This window comes from Panthera leo, chromosome C1, assembly GCF_018350215.1.
Source record: "Panthera leo isolate Ple1 chromosome C1, P.leo_Ple1_pat1.1, whole genome shotgun sequence".
Taxonomy (NCBI): Eukaryota; Metazoa; Chordata; class Mammalia; order Carnivora; family Felidae; genus Panthera; species Panthera leo.
In genome coordinates, this window is record NC_056686.1 from 85,709,510 (window position 1) to 85,725,895 (window position 16,386).

Sequence of the window (16,386 nt, forward strand, 5' to 3'; positions counted from 1 at the left end):
TTAATAGTTTAATAATCAAATGTCAATTATTACATGTTAACATTTAGAAGTGGGTTCTGGTTCTGATCCCACATCTGACCTCCAACTAAGATTCTGTGCACAATTCCTGTGGAAGAATGAAGAATATACTCTCATACCAGCAAGCAATTCTCTGATACATGGAGGTCAGAGGTCAGTGGCTTGGGACTGGAAGTTCCAATCCTCTGATCACAGGACAGATTGGCTCTCCTGGCAGCCAGCCCCCATCCACAGGTGGGGTCCAAAAGTATGTTAACATTAACAAGAGACACCTTTGTTGCTGGCACTTGGGAAGTTCCAGGGCTTTTCTAGAAACAGGGATGAAGGCCAAATATGTATTTCTTATTATAAATCACAATGTCACAATATTATATCTAGGTTCTTGAACGGTTAGAATATCAGTATCCTACCAATCTAGTTTTTATTTATTGAAAGTTTAAAAAATATATTTACTTTAAAATATTCAGATCTCTACTTTCTTCCACATCAGGTTTGAGCTTAATGTGTAGTTTTAGGTAACAAAACCCTCAGGATAATTAATAAGTAAGTATGTCAGGATTTGTAGAGTTACGATCCAAAGCAAATTCTTGTCTCAAGTAGTAATAATTTTAATTACCAGCAGAGGGCTCTGTGTGTACATGTATTCCTAGTTGTAAACAATGCTACTTGAACAATTCTTTCAGCCTAATGCAATTTTTTTCTAAAAAATTGTTAATTAATATATGGACTCTCTTAACCAGAGATGAATGTGCTTAAAATCAACTTGTTTCTGTTCTTCATTTATGTTGTACCAAAATACTAAGAATCATGAAAAACAAGTATGATTTATGAATCAGCTATTTTAACCCCTGGTGATTTGAAAAAGTGAAGATTATTTCAATTCCCTATTATTCACTACTAAACAATGAATCTACATTCATCCCGATTTTCTAATTGGTATTTAGTTTTTTATGTATATATTGAAGAATATAGTTTTAAGAAATATTTGTATTTTTCACTGATCAGAAGATACTGTTTTGATTTTAATTATGCTTTGTTTCAGGTGTATTTTTACACATTCTGGCGGATACACTTGGGAGTATTGGTGTAATTGCCTCTGCCATCATGATGCAAAATTTTGGTCTGATGATAGCAGATCCTATCTGTTCAATCCTGATAGCCATGCTTATAGTTGTAAGGTAAGTGTTATACATTACTTTCAGATATTAAAATGAGAGGTGATTAGTGTGCTACTTAAATTACAGATCTAAAAGACAAATTGTTATTATATTGGTTTCTCTTTGGCTGTTAACAAACTCCGATGTAGATTATTTCTCTTCTCATCTTCCTATTTTTTCTGTTTGCCATTTATGTCTTGCCTAGGTTTTGACATTTCTTTTGGGTATTTAGCAATTAATGTTTTTGGCTTGTAATTCAACTTAGTAGTAATTTTTTTAAATCCAATATTCTATCTGTAGAGTAGAACATTGAAAATATAAAATGTTTTAGCTATACTTAGAATCTGATTCTATATCTTATGTTATCAGATGCAAAAGGATGTTAAAGTCTCTTCACAGCTATTTAATTCATAAAGTCATCTTATCATTGCTGAAGTCTTATAAAAATGCTTATTGAGGTATACATATATCTGTCTCCCTATTAAACTTATAAAATTCTTTAGGAAGGATCTGTCTCTTAGTTGTTTATTGCCTACCATTTTTCTAATGTATATGTAAAAGTGTGTGTGTGTGTGTGTGTGTGTGTGTGAATTCTCAGTAAATATTTGCTAAATTAGATTGTGTAATATCTCAGATTTATCTCACTCTGAAATACATTTTATTATTTGTTTAATTTTTATCAGAATAATGGAATAATATGTGCCTTTATTTCAGTCTTGAATTGTTTAATATATTTAGTAATTATATATACATATACCTTGATTTGACTATTTTTGTTTTATTTATCCGTAATAATTTTACTGCTGGTAAAACTTGGTTTCTAATGATCACTAGAGGACAGACTATGATTTTTATAGCTTGCGGTTGAATAGAATATACCTAATTATGATGGAATTATAATATTGTAAATTAGTCATAAATATTAATTTTGAAGTTCTTGCCTTAAAAAAAGGATATAGGGGCGCCTGGGTGGCTCAGTCGGTTAAGCGGCCGACTTCAGCTCAGGTCATGATCTCGAGGTCTGTGAGTTTAATCCCCACGTCGGGCTCTGTGCTGACAGCTCAGAGCCTGGAGCCTGTTTCAGATTCTGTGTCTCCCTCTCTCTGACCCTCCCCTTTTCATGCTCTGTCTCTCTCTGTCTCAAAAATAAATAAACGTTAAAAAAAAAAAATTAAAAAAAAAAAAAAAAAAGGATATAGATTTTAAATATGCAGCTTATTTTTTACATTTCTTCAAATTATTTGTACCAGGAAGCAACTCTGTTATGTAAAAGTCTTTTATAAAGTTCAGAAGTTTTTTCATCTTTGGAAATCTTAACTATACTTCCTTGAAAGTTCAGCTGATATGTCACATAATTCTATGAAACTTAACTACTGATAGATTTGGTAACTTATATCTGTATCTCTCTATTTGTATGTTCATTTTGTTTTGTATTATAAGTTTTAGTGGCTTTTAATACTTCCTAGAGTAGGATCTTAATAATTGCTTCTTTTTGGCTACATTATTACTATCCTAATTCTCCTATCAATTATTACTTCGAAGAGGTTGGCTTCTCTGTCTCCCTCTATACTCTTCTCCATCCTGTGGCCACAGTGATCTATCTTTCTTTCTTTCTTTCTTTCTTATTCATTTATTTTGAGAGAGAGAGAGAGAGTAGGAGAGGGGCAGAGAGAGAGAATCCCAAGCACATTCCATACTCAGCATGGAGCCCAACTCTTGGGGCTCAGTCTCATAAAGTGTGAGATAATGACCTGAGCTGAAATGAAGAGTCAGAAGCTTAACCGACTGAGCCACCTAGGTGCTCCCACAATGATCTTTCTTAAATGAAGATTCTGGTGCATGGAAATATTATCTTGCTTTAAATTCTTCAGTGGTGCTTTCTTACCCTCAGGATAAAGTCCAAACTCCTCAGTGGGGCATCTTGATAGCCTGTTTACTTCTCAGTCTTTCTCTAACCCTTTCTCAATTTATATGCTGCTCTCCAGCCACAGCAAGTTACTTTCAGTTTCCTGAAAATATGTTATGAGCTGTCTGGATTCTGTGCTTTGACTATATTTCCTTTCTCCAAAATACTCTTATGCTGAGTACCTGTCTCCCTCTCCCCCGCAAGTACATCCATCACAACTGCTCATCCTTCAGATCAGATTTCAGTTTTAAACTGCACTTCCTTCAGGAAGGATTTCGGGATTGTCCACCTCCCAGGCTGAGTTAAATATGCCTACCTGTACCACCTTTGACTGTTCCTTTCACTGCATTGACTCAACAAGTTGAAATAGCCTGTTTATTCTTTCTTAAGCTCTGTGAGGGCAAATTGTTTTGTCATTGTTGTAAAGTCAGTACCAGACTCTGCCAGGTTTTTAAAAGTTTGTCTATTTTGGATTTGAATCAAAATAAATTCATGTTTCTTCAACCTTGGAGAATTACTTTCTCTGTTCCCAAATAGGGAATTCTTACTTAGTTCTATTCCCATTCCGTTAGCCAACAGATATGAATAAACAAATACATACACACAACTTTTTTTACTGAAATATAACACATTAAAAACAACTGCACAAATCAGGGGCACCTGGGTGGCTCAGTCAGTTAGGCATCTGACTTTGGCTCAGGTCATGCATAATCTCATGGTTCATGGGTTCGAGCCCCCACATTGTGCTCACTCCTGTCAGCCTATCAGTGCAGAGGCCACTTCAGAGCCTCTGTCCCCTTCTCTCTGCTCCACCCCCACTTGTGCTGTCCCACAAAGTAAATATATGCTAAAACCAAAACAAAGCAAAATTGCACAAATCCTTTTTCAACAAATATTTATTAAATAGGCCCTCTCATCAGAGTGGTAATAAGATACTGTTTCACAGTATCTTACATTATAGTTGGAGAGAGAGAGAGACAACAAACAAATTAATAAATAAACTACACAAACATCAAGTAGTTATTTGTAGTGTGCAGAGAGTTAAGATAAGATGATAGTGATTGGCTTGCTACTTTAGATTGAGTGATAAAGGAAGTCTTCTGAAGAGGTAGCATTTAAACTGAGATCTGAATGTCACAAGAAAGCCTGTCAGAGGAAGAGCATTCTGTAAGGAACAGCTAGTATAAAAGCCCTGTAGTGAAAACAATGTTAGCCAATATGACTTGAAGCATAGGGAGTAAGAGGAAAGTGGTTTGAGATAAAGTTGGGAGAGATAGGCCTAGGAAAATGAGCCAGGATAGGAGTTTGGGTTTTATTTTAACTGCAGTGAGAAACCATAGGGAAGTGACATTATTATTTGATTTGTATTTTAAAAAACTACTTTGGCTGATGTGTAGGTAATGGGTTATCAGGGGGCAAGAGTACAAAAAGGCAGGCCAACTAGAAAGCTATTAGTGTCAATAAAATGAGGGACCATGGTGGCTTGGTCTGAGGTACTCATCTAGGAGTTGGAGAGATACAGATAAAATTAGAAAATGCTTTGGGCTTAGAGCTAATAGGATTTGCTTATGGATATGAATGTTTAGGGCATGGTTAAGTGAGGGAGGAATCAAGGATAATTCTTAGAGTTTCTACATTAGCAACCTAGTGAATGAAGGTGTCCTTATGAAAGAGGAAGGACTAAGGGAAGAGTAATGTCTGTTTGGGTTTTTTTGAAGAGCACTGCAGACCAAAAGTTCTGTTTGGCTTGTGACTGAGTTGAGATCTCTCATTAGACCATTGTAAAGAGATCTCAAATAGGCAATGGATGTACAAATAAGGAATTCTCGGGAGATCTGAGCTAAATACAAAGAATTGAAAACAGTACACATAAAGAGTTAAAGTCATGGAGTGGCGTTTATCTGGCAGGAATCACAATTCCCGCCCCTGCCATTTTTCTGGAAAACATCCTTCTTTTCTGCAGAACCCACTTTAGCTTCAGGGTCCCTTTCAATATAGTGTTTCAAGCAGCCACAACCAATCAGCTACAGTTGGCTTTCAATATAAAGTCTATATATATATCATTCTTATCTAAGTTCTACTGATATGTTTATAAAACTTTTTCTCACTAGTTTAAAATATATAGTCTCAAATTCATATAATTTGATTCTTTCTCATTGTTAAACTTTAACATTTTTATTTGTTTCCTTTGTTCTGATGACACAAGTGATTTGATTGAAAAACTCAAGTACTACTGAAATGTGCAACCTATCTATTGAAATGTTCTCATAATCTCACCTCTTGGAGATAAAGCAGAAAACTTTAACATATCTTAACATCATTCAGTAAATGTTTTAGACAGTAAACACCATAGGCAAATGCCCAACCTTATGGAGCTTATGTTCTAATAGGGGTTCTAGTCAATAAAGCAGATGAACATACAAATAGATAATGTAATATCTTACCGGGGTGAGTTCTATGAACCAGGGGAAGGGGTTGCTATTTTAGAAGGGCTTGGAAAGTCCTGCATAAAGTGACATTTGAACAGAGACCTTACAAGCGAAGGAGAGGGTCAGGGTTCTGATCAGAGGAAGATTATTCTTGGTAGAGGGAACTTCAGGTAAACCAGTACAGTGGGAACCCGCCTGACGTGTGTAAGGAGCAGTGAGAAGGGCAGTGTCGCTAAAGTGCAATGTTCAGGGCAGAGCGGTAGAGTATCTAGAGTTTGGGGAGGAGGTGAGCATGGAAGATATAGCTTTGGGTGTCAGCTGCTTATGAATGGTACTTTAAACCATGAGATCAGATGAGTTTTCCCAGAGAATGAGAACTGGTAAAGAGAAGAGGAGGTCTGAGGACTGAACCCTGGAAGGTGGAGCACAGGAGGTAACTCCAGCTAAAGGAGTGGAAAGTGGAGTGGCCAGGGAGATGGGAGGAGAGATGCAAATGCACGTCGTCTTAGGAGCCCTGTGAAGAAAGTGTTTCAAACAGGAAGGAGTGATCAGCCCTGTTATGTGCTGCTGTGACTGATGATTGGTAACTTAGACAAGACACTCAGAAGGGTAATGAGAAGGAAAGCCTGTTCAGAGGAGCTTCAAGAGAGACTGAGGAGGAAAGAAATGGAGGTAGCCGCTGTAGTCAACTCCCTTTTAAGGCTTTTTGCTGTAAAGGGGAGCAGTGTGATTGCCTGGCAGCACCAAGGGCCCACTCTGAAGTTTGGGGTCCTGAATTTAAAGCAAAAACAACCAGCATAGTGTGTTTTTCTCTAGTCTTGCTCAGCTACTTGGTCAAAAGTGTGGGATAGACAGCCAGATTCATCTGGTTTGGGGTTTTGTCAGACGAGTACTGACAGAGTGAGAAAGAAGCACGGCAGGTATTACAGAGGTGGGAAATGAAGATTTAAAGGTGGTAATAGATGCTGAAAAAGAGACGAAAAAGTGAGATTGTTAGCGGGTTGGAGCTCTGGTAGGAGGGTGAGTGCAGTGAGCAGGGGAGGCTCGGGTTGTGAGAGGCTTGAACTTGGGATGTGCAGGTGTAGGGTATGACTGTAGGGGTGGATCCAGGATAAACCCATCATATAGAGGCCAAGTGTGCTGGATGGCTTGCCTACCTGGGTATTTAAACTAAGAGTAATGAAAAAGGTAGAGGTGGAAAGAGAATAAGCCCATGACTACACTTTTTAGCGACCAAGGGGACCTATCCAGGGTCGTAGCACTGGTAGTCAAGATGGAGAGAAGGTGAATAATCTGATGGCCTGGGTCTTAAAGGAACTATATTTTGGTGGCGGGGGTGGGGGGGAGTAAGAGGAGCAAAGATCTAGAAGTGGAAGTGATAAACAAGGAAGATGTTTACCTCACCATAAACTCCCGTATTACACGGAGTGTGGGAGACAAAACAGCGCTGTAGGGGGAACAGTGCCCTCATAGGATAGCCAGTTTTCACGTAGAACAGGAACATGCTGTGGCTATTGAGAGAAGAGGCTGAAGAATTTAGTGAAAATTGTGAATTTAAAAGTATTTTTTTAATAACGGAAACAATTCTATTGACAAGAAATTTGGTATAGAAAAGGATAAGGGAAAAAAAGTACTCATAGTTCCAATAGCTGAGAGAACCATGTTAATATTTTTGTAGGTTTTCTTATGGATTTTTCTTTTATTCTGAGCCCTTTTTTTGAAAACAGTGTTTTTTGTTTGTATTACGTATACAAAATTGTATTGTTAAGAAAATTTGGGGGCGCCTGGGTGGCTCGGTGGGTTAAGCATCCGACTCTTGATATCCACTCAGGTCATGATCCCAGGGTCATGGGGTTGGGCTCTGTGCTGAGCAAAGAGCCTGCTTGGGATTCTCTCTCTCTCCCTGTCTCTCTGCTCCTCCCCTGCTCATGGTGTATCTGTCTGTCTTTCAAAATAAACATTAAAAAATTTTTTTTTAATTTTTTTCCAACAATACATAGTCATTATAAAAAGTTTGGAAAATGATGAAAAATATAAAGATGTAAAGAAAAATCAGTCAGGATCACAACACCTAGAGGTCACATTACCACTGTTAACAGCATTTCTTTACAGTCATTTTTAGACCTTTTTTTTACATTGAGTTTCTACTTTATATGCTGATTGTTAAGCTTGGTCACAGTATTAGAGCATTCAAAGGTTCTAGATGAAAGATGTAATGATTTATTAGGTAGCAAGGCCTTAATTCAATGGTAATAAATAAAACAAGGTACAGGGCAACACATAGAATGATTCATTATTATGAAGAGTCTATATCTAAGGTGTATATTTCTTTTTACATGTATCAGGGGAAAATTAATTAGAGTACACACACACACACGTGTGTGTGGGGAAGTGGTACAATTTTATTTTTTACTTGGTTTTGGGGGGGTGGTGGTGCAATTTTAAAATTGTGCTTCTTTCCTAATGTCTCTAAGGCAAGCTAATATTTCTGACTTTACCTTAAAACCTAACTTTTTAAAATGCAGGGCAATTAAAAAAAAGTTGCTCCAAACGACAAAATAAAGACATTCCAGTTGTCTATTTTTATGTTAAGAAAGCAAACTTGGAGCACCTGGATGGCTCAGTTCAGCGTCCGACTCTCGATTTCTGTTCAGGTCATGATCTCATGGTTCATGAGTTCAAGCCCTGTGTTGGGCTCCGTACTGATGGTGTGGAGCCTGCTTGGGCTCTCTCCCTCTGTCTCTGCCCCTCCCCATATCACTTACTCTCTCTCTCTCAAAATAAATAAATAAACTAAAAAAAAAAAAAAAAAACTTAATTTACTTTTAAGTTCATATGATAATGAAATAGTTGTAAGTAGAACATTCTTGAGATGTTTTTCAAATTGGCTAAAAGTTTGCCTAGTTATCCAAAGCTGATTTTGGAAATATATGAAAATTCTTATAGACTCAACAAAATAGAGTATAGAGAAGTAATTTTCCTTACCCTTCATTCTTATATATATTTGCAATTCACCAAGAGCAAAAGAAATAATAGGGCTCCATATGTTTTCTGGAACTAAATATTCCTTGATTGAGAACATGTTGTGGAAATAGACATCTCTCTCTTATAAGCTGCCCGGTGTTCCGTTTTCACTTTCACAGTGACAGTGATTTCTTAGAAAAAGAGTTTTTCTCTCAGCATTTTCTAACACAGGCAAAAGGTGCTATAAATTGCTCAGTGAAACTGAGTTGTGCTGTGATGAATTTTGTTTCCCAATGAAAAGTAGGAGATTGAGTATAATAGTGAGAGTGTAATTTTTTATCTTCTGAAATACATTTCTTATAACAGATTTCAGAGTCGTTTTTCTCCCTTTTTCTCAGTAGTTCAGTTGGAATGGAAAGTGGATTCATACTTAGCGTCAGAAATCTGACCACTTAGTTATAGCTTTGAATCATACTGTGATTTATGTAAAAGTGATGCCCTTTACGTAGATCTGTAGCTTGATTTTTAATTCACTTAAATAAAAGAGGTACTTATGCATGATGGGAAAATATACATAAACAGGATGCAGAAATAATCTTTGTTTCTGGTGTGGTATTTTTTGAAGCTGTGCTGGAATTTTTTTTTTTTTTTTTAATCCATTTTCTGCAGCTCAGAGTTACCACCTTGTAGTGCTTTGTACCTTTTTACCATGATCATATGTAAATATACAGAAAAACTTACACAAAAGAAATTATCTTTTTGTTAGGTGTAAAAGTTTTTCAAGTAATATATTTGTTTCTTACAATTTGAAGAAAAAAGTCCCCCAAATTGTAGAGGCAAACTCGACTTTAGAAATGACAATTATGGCCATAAATAGTGATATAAAATGAAAAAGAGTATGCATTAATGAAAACAAAATTATAAACTTGAAATTCTAAATCATAGAAGATCATCATTATTAATACAGGATTTGGAGTAGATACTGATTTTGATAAATCTTGTGGATTCTGTGGTTAAATAGACAATTATTTGTGAACTATATTAAGTAAAAAGTAGCATTTTTTTTAACATATAAGAAGCTACCATATCTTAAAATACTCCTATATATGAAAAATCATGAAGATTTTTTTTCAAAAATGGTTTTGGGTGTTGCCTAATAATTTCCTTTGTGGCTGGGCTATCAAACAGTTATAATTTATGAACTGTACTTCTTGGGGGAAGTAAGTAGTCTCTTAAGATTTTAACTTGTTTGCGTATGTATCTGTATTGTAAAATTGAACAAATGGGAACATTATTATATAATAATTGTATTTTTTAATCATATATAAAACCATAGTGAGAGCATTTATAAATACTAATTAGTCTAACAGCCTTTTTCAACCAGCATTCTGGGAAAGAATCCCCTAAGGCATTCATTTGTTTGTAAGTATTAACTTGTCACCTATATATCTAGAAAAGTATTACTTATGTTACTATCCTTGGGGGAATTCAGAAATAGTCACTCAAATTATTTTGTGTGTTTTTGGTATTTCAGATTTGGAATTTTAGTTAAGAAAGGGTGGCAGACAGTCTTAGAAATATGAGAAAGAGCAGAGGACGTGTAGTAATGTATTAGTGATCATTAGCTAATAACTTTACATAAGAGAGTATTTGAGACTTAAAAATTTGAGAGAAGGGATTATTCTTTTATGTAAAATCTATGATTTTATTTCTGTAAAGCTCATGAAAATAATGAAAAAACTGTGACAAATATAATTTAGTAAGGTCACAGATAAAAAATTGATGCCCAAAATTAATACCCTTTATACATAAGCAAAATCCAGTCTGTAGATAAAATGTGTAAAACTTGTGTGAGGAAAAGTTTACTTTTAAAAAACTCAAATGGGTTTGAACAGGGAGCCTCTTGTTTTTGAAGAATCACCATCATAAACAGGTCAACTCTTATGTTTATTTATATACTTGAAACTATTCTAATAAAAATACCAACAGATTTTTTTTCTGGAGGGTGGTAGTAAAAGTTGATCTTGAAGTTTACAAGGAAAAATAAACAGGAGGAATGGCCAAGAAAACCCTGGGGAAAAAAAAAAAATGTAAAGCCTTTATAATTAAAATAGTGAGGTGCCTGAAAAAGCAAACTAATGGAGCAGATGAGAAAATCCAGAAATAGATTTATGTGCAAATATAAATTTAGTAAGGATAAAAGTGGCCTTTCAAATCAGTGGGGGGAAGATGGGCTCTCTAATAAGTAGACAGTCCTTTGGAGAAAGATAAATTTGGAACTGTAGTTCATGCTATATATACTTGAATGAATTCCAAATTGATTAGAGCTCTCAAAACATGAAACCACGCTAATACTAGGAGAAAGTATGTCTGAATTATTTTATAGTGTGAGAATATTAGGGGAATAACTATGGCTCAAAACTAGAATCAGTAGGAAAAAAGATTGATGAATTAAGTTACACGAAAAAGAACTTCGACATGGAAAAGAAAGCATCAAAAGGAAGTCAAGCTCTTTTCTTCAGGAGGGCCATGGCAGGAGTGGCTGTGGTGCTAGTCTTTCTGAGCTGTCCAACTCCATTCTTGCTGACACAGTGACACCTGCACACACTGCTGCCATGACTGTTCAGATGACACTTTGTGGCACCCTCAAAGGCCACAATAGCTGAGTGACCCAGTTCGCCACCACTCCCCAGTTCCTGGACATGATGCTACCTGCCTCTCGAGATAAGACCATCATCATGTGGAAGCTGACCAGGGATGAGACTAACTATGGCTGCCTCTCAAGATAAGACCATTATCGTGTGGAAGCTGACCAGGGATGAGGGCATTCCACAGCATGCTCTTCAGGGTCATTCCAACTTTGTTAGTGATGTGGTCGTCTCCTCACGTGGCCAGTTTGCTCTCTCAGTTTGTTCTTTGTCTTTGGGATCTCACAACGTGTACCACCACACACAGATTTGTAGGCCATACCAAGGATGTGCTGAGTGTGGCCTTACCCTCTGACAACCAGCAAATTGTCTCTGGCTCCTGAGATAAAACCATCAAGCTGTGGAGTACACGGTGTGTATACAAATATACTGTCCAGGATGAAAGCCATTTGGAGTGGGTGTCTTGTGTGTGCTTTTCACCCAGTAGCAGCAATCCCATCATTGTCACCTGTGGCTGGGACAAGTCGGTCAAGTGTGGGACCGGCAAACTGCAAGCTGAGGACCAATCCTATCAGCCACACTGGCTCCCCGAACACTGTGGCACTCCAGGTGGATCCCTCTGTGCTACTGGGGGCAAGGATGGCCAAGTCATGCTGTGGGACCTCAATGAAGACAAGCCCCTTTATATGCGAGGTGCTGGGGACATCCTCATGCGCCATGCTTCAGTCCTAGCTGATACTGACTCTGTGCTGCCGTGGGCTCCCACATCAAGATCTGGGACTTGGAAGACAAGATCATTGTAGATGAACTGAAGCAGAACGTTATCAGTTCCAGCAGCAAGGCAGAGCCACCCCAGTTTGCCTCTCTGGGCTGGTCTGCTGATGGCCAGACTCTGTTTGCTGGCTGTGTGGACAGCCTGGTGTCACAGGGTGGCAGGTGATCATTGGCATCCTCTGGAGACATATGGCAGAGCTTTAGAAATAAAACACTGGTTTTCTGACTTAAAAAACAAACAAAACAAAAGTGAAGTCGAAGGTGTAATAAACTGATAAGTATTTGCCACTTACAACTTGAAAGGCTAACCTCCCTAACATAGAGAGAGCTCCTAAAAAAAATTAAAAGACTAATAGCCGATAAACAAATGGGCAAAAGTGTAAGTTCATTTAATTTACATGAAAAGAAATACAAGTGACTTTTAAACATATAAAAGTAGTTCGGCCTCACTCATTAAAAAGAAATGCAAATTAAAACTACCTTGAGACACCACCTCTTATCTATCAGGTGGATAAATAGTCAAAGTTTGCATAATCTTTTGTCAAGACTATAGGTAAAATAGGCAGAACATTGCTGATAGAAATGAGAATGGTATTATCTCTGCAGAAAGAACATTGACAGTGTCAAGCATGATTAAAATAAGTTGGGGGAGGGCAGTGACATCAGCAAGATGGCAGGATAGGAAGTGCTAGATTCTCTTTCTTCCTTGGAGACAGAAATTTAACACAACAAACTGACAAAATACATCTGTAGAAATCCTGAAACTGGTTCAAGGGTTCCTGCACCCCAGGCTAGTGGGAAGCCAACTACATGGAGGCTTGGTAGGAAATAGGTGATACTTTCCACTCTCGTTAGCACATTCCCGCTCTACCCCGACCCTTCACACATTTTGCAAGGAAAACTCCAACTACCATATTCTCCCTGGAGAGGAAAAGGAGTTGAACATACTTCCAGCTGGCTTTTGCAGGGTATGGGGTGCTGCCTGAGAGTGTCATTCTTGCTTGTATGCATGTATGGACAGAAACAGGGTGACAATTTGAGCACCCCTGAGAACAGCAACAGTGCATTAGAGTCTGCAGTACCATAGACAGACACTAGATGGAGTCCCTGTACTGTGATTTCGTGTAGCCAGCCATTGGCAATGTTACAGACACACAAGGGAGAGCTCCTGAGCAGAAGCCAGCAAACATCTTCAAATAGGACAGATTACTTGCAAAAACACATAGAGGACACATACCTGGAAAAGACCTTTGAGGTGTCCAGAATCTCTAGCACGCTGAATAGAGAAAGCCATCCTTGTATGAAGCCAGACTACAAAGTCTGAAGAGTTGGTCGATTCTTCAGATCCCCAAGTCCCAACAACAAAAAACAAGACCTACAGAGAAACAGCCAACTATAATATGTTTAAAGGAACAAATTAGATCTCCTGAAACCAAATCTAAAAAAAAGAAGATGTGAATTGACAGGTAAAGAATTCAAAATTACCATCTTAAGGATACCTAATTAAATTAAAAAAAACAGCACAGATAGACAAGTAAACAAAATTAGGAAAATGATGCATGAACAAAATGAGAGTATGAACAAAGAGATAGAAACTATGAAGAAGAGCCAAACAAATTCTGCAACTAAAGAATAACAGTACAAAATTGAAAAATTCACTGTCAGGACTCAGTAGTAGATTTGACCAGACAGAAGACAGAATCAGTGAACTTGAACATAGGACTTTCAAAAGTTACTGAAGCAGGGGAGCCCAAAAATGAAAAATGAAGAGAGCTTGAGAGATTTATGGACCAGAAAAACAATATATAAATTATGGGAGTCTCAGAAAGTAAAGAAAGAAAGGAACAGGGAATCTATTTGAAGAAACAATGGCCAAAAGTTTCTCAAAATTAAGAAGAGAAATGGATATACAAATTCAAGAAACTCAAAAGAACTAGGGTAAATCTAAAGAGATATACACTGAGACACATCATAACTATACTGTCAAATGTCACATGTAAAGTGAGAGTCTTGAAAGCAACAACTTGTCACATGCCATGAAACCACGAAGAAAATAACTATAGGATATTTATACAGAGAGGGAAATGAGAAGTGAATCAAAACATGTCACTATAGAAAAATCAGTGAAACACGAAGAAGAGAGAAAAAAATGACAAAAAGCTAAAAGACAGAAAACAAGGAACAAATGGCAGTTGTAAGTCCTTTCATACAAGTCCTTACATTTAAAGTAATTACTTTTAAATGTAAACAGATTAAGCATAGCTATTAAAAGACATGGACTGGGGGCGCCTGGGGGGCTCAGTCGGTTAATCATGATCTCACGGTTTCTGAATTCGAGCCCCGCATTGGGCTATGTGCTGACAGCTCAGAGCCTGGAGCCTGCTTCAGATTCTGTCTCCCTCACTCTCTGCCCCTCCCCTGTTCACGCTCTGTCTCCCTCTCAAAAATAAATAAACATTAAAAAAAAAAAAGACATAGACTGGCTAAATGAGTATTAAAAAAACAAATGAAAACATGATCCAGTTTTGTTTTGCTTACAGGAGATTCACTGTAGATCTAAATTTATAGACTAAAAGTGAAAAGGTAGAAAAAGATACTCAGTGCAAACAGGAACCTTAAGAGATTAGAGTGGCCATACTTATATCAGAGAAAAGGGACTCTAAGACAAAAACTACAACAAAAGGCAAAGAAGGACATTGTACCTCGTTTTCAGTTACAGATAAAGCAATCAAGTAGAAGATCAATAAGGAAAGAATAGTCTTGAACAACACTGTAGACCATTTGGGCTTAAGAGACAAATACAGAGCATTCGACCCAATAATAGCAGAATGCACATTCTTCTCAAGCAAACACGAACAATATCCCAGGTAGACTACATGTTAGGTAACAAAAAAAGTCCTAACAAATTTTAGATGATTAAAATTACACAAAATATTTCTCTAATCACAATGGAATAAAACTGGAAATCACTAGCAGAAGGAAAACACAAAAATCCAAAATTATGTGGAAATTAAGTAACATACTGTAACAACCAGTGGGTCAAAGAAGAAATTACAAAGGAATTTAGAAAATATCAGGGGATAAATGAAAACAAAAACACAACGTGTCAAAACTTACGGGATACAGTGAAAGCAGTAATAAGAGGGAACTTCGTAGTGATAAATGCCTACATTTAAAAAAACTCAAGTCAACAACCTAACCTTACGTCATAAGGAACTAGAAAAAGAAGATCTAAACTGAAAGTCAGCAAAAGAAGGAAATAATAAAGATTGGAGCAGAGATAAGTGAAATAGAGAGTAGAAAAACTACAGAAAATGTCAACAAAACCCAGAATTGGTTTTTTTGAAAAGATCAACAAAATTGACAAACCCTTAGCTAGACACCCTAACTAAGAAGAAAGAAGACTCAAATATCTAAAATAGAAACAAAATAGGAGACATTATAATGGATATCACATAAATAAAAAAGAAATATAAGGAACTACTATGAATAATATATGCCAACAAATTGGAAAACGTGTAAGAAATGGATATATTTCTAGAAATGTCCAGCCTACCAAGACTGAATCATGAAGAAATAAAAAAATCTGAACAAACCTATAACTAGTGAGGAACCAGTAATTAAAGAATTGAAGCACTAATAAAAAACTTCTCAACAACAGGAAAAAGCACAGAACCAGATGAATTTACTGGTGAATTCTACCAAGCATTTAGAGAAGAATTCAAACCAATTCTTTTTTAAACTCTTCCAAAGAATTAAAGAGGAGAGGAGACTCCGAAACTCATTTTGTGAGACAAGAATTACCCAGGTTCTGAAACCAGACAAAAACAGGACAGGAAAAGAAAACTATAGACCAATATTCCTCATGAACATTGACACAAATATTAGGCAAAATGAATTCAACAGCACTTTAAAAGTGTCTTACATCATGAGCAGGTGGGATTTACACTTGGAATGCAAGGATGGTTCAACACATGAAAATCAATTGATGTTACATATCAAATGGACAAAGTGAAAGAAAAAAGACATCATCTCAATCAATGCAGAGAAATCATGTGATAAAGTTCAACAGCCTTTCATGGTGGAAACATTTAACAAACTAAGAAAAGAAGGAAACTACCTCAGTAATAAAAACCATATATAAAAACCAACATCATACTCAGTGGGGAAAGACTGAAAACTTTTCTTCTAAGCTCAAGAACAAAATAGGCATGCCCAATTTCACCACTACTATTCACCATAGTACTGAAAATTCTAGCCAGAGGAATCAGACAAGAAAAAGAAATAAAGGCATACAGATTGAAAATCTGTAATTATTAATTAATTAATTAATAGTTAATTAATCAGGAATTTAATTAATTTAATTCCTGTAATTAATCAGGAATTAAAATGATCTGTTCATACATGATTTGTTCTTCTATGTAGAAAACCCTAAAGATTCCACCAAAAAGCTGTTAGAGCTAATAAAAGAATTTAGCAAAGTATCAGAA

The 16,386-nt window shown here is 36.6% G+C and overlaps 2 protein-coding genes and 1 pseudogene across 6 annotated transcripts in view; 2 read left to right on the plus strand and 1 right to left on the minus strand.

The window, feature by feature from the left end:
• The window catches only part of SLC30A7 (solute carrier family 30 member 7), a 90,619-nt gene that overhangs the window by 35,835 nt on the left and 38,398 nt on the right, over window positions 1-16,386 (plus strand). The window contains exon 8 of the mRNA XM_042953075.1: window positions 1,061-1,196. Within this exon, the coding sequence (XP_042809009.1) occupies window positions 1,061-1,196 (136 nt within the window). The remainder of the gene's footprint in view (window positions 1-1,060; window positions 1,197-16,386) is intronic.
• LOC122228157 lies at window positions 11,012-12,062 on the plus strand (annotated as a pseudogene).
• DPH5 (diphthamide biosynthesis 5) overlaps window positions 11,081-16,386 on the minus strand; it is a 92,906-nt gene continuing 87,600 nt past the window's right edge. The window contains exons 8-9 of one of the 5 annotated variants that reach the window (XR_006206449.1): window positions 13,134-13,271; window positions 11,081-12,075 (exon numbers count right to left, since the gene is read on the minus strand). The gene's annotated coding sequence lies outside the window, so the exon portion shown is untranslated. Of the gene's footprint in view, window positions 12,123-12,332; window positions 13,272-16,386 lie in introns of those variants that run through there. The other 4 variants (XR_006206450.1, XR_006206448.1, XR_006206447.1 and 1 more) reach the window with 4 other exon arrangements.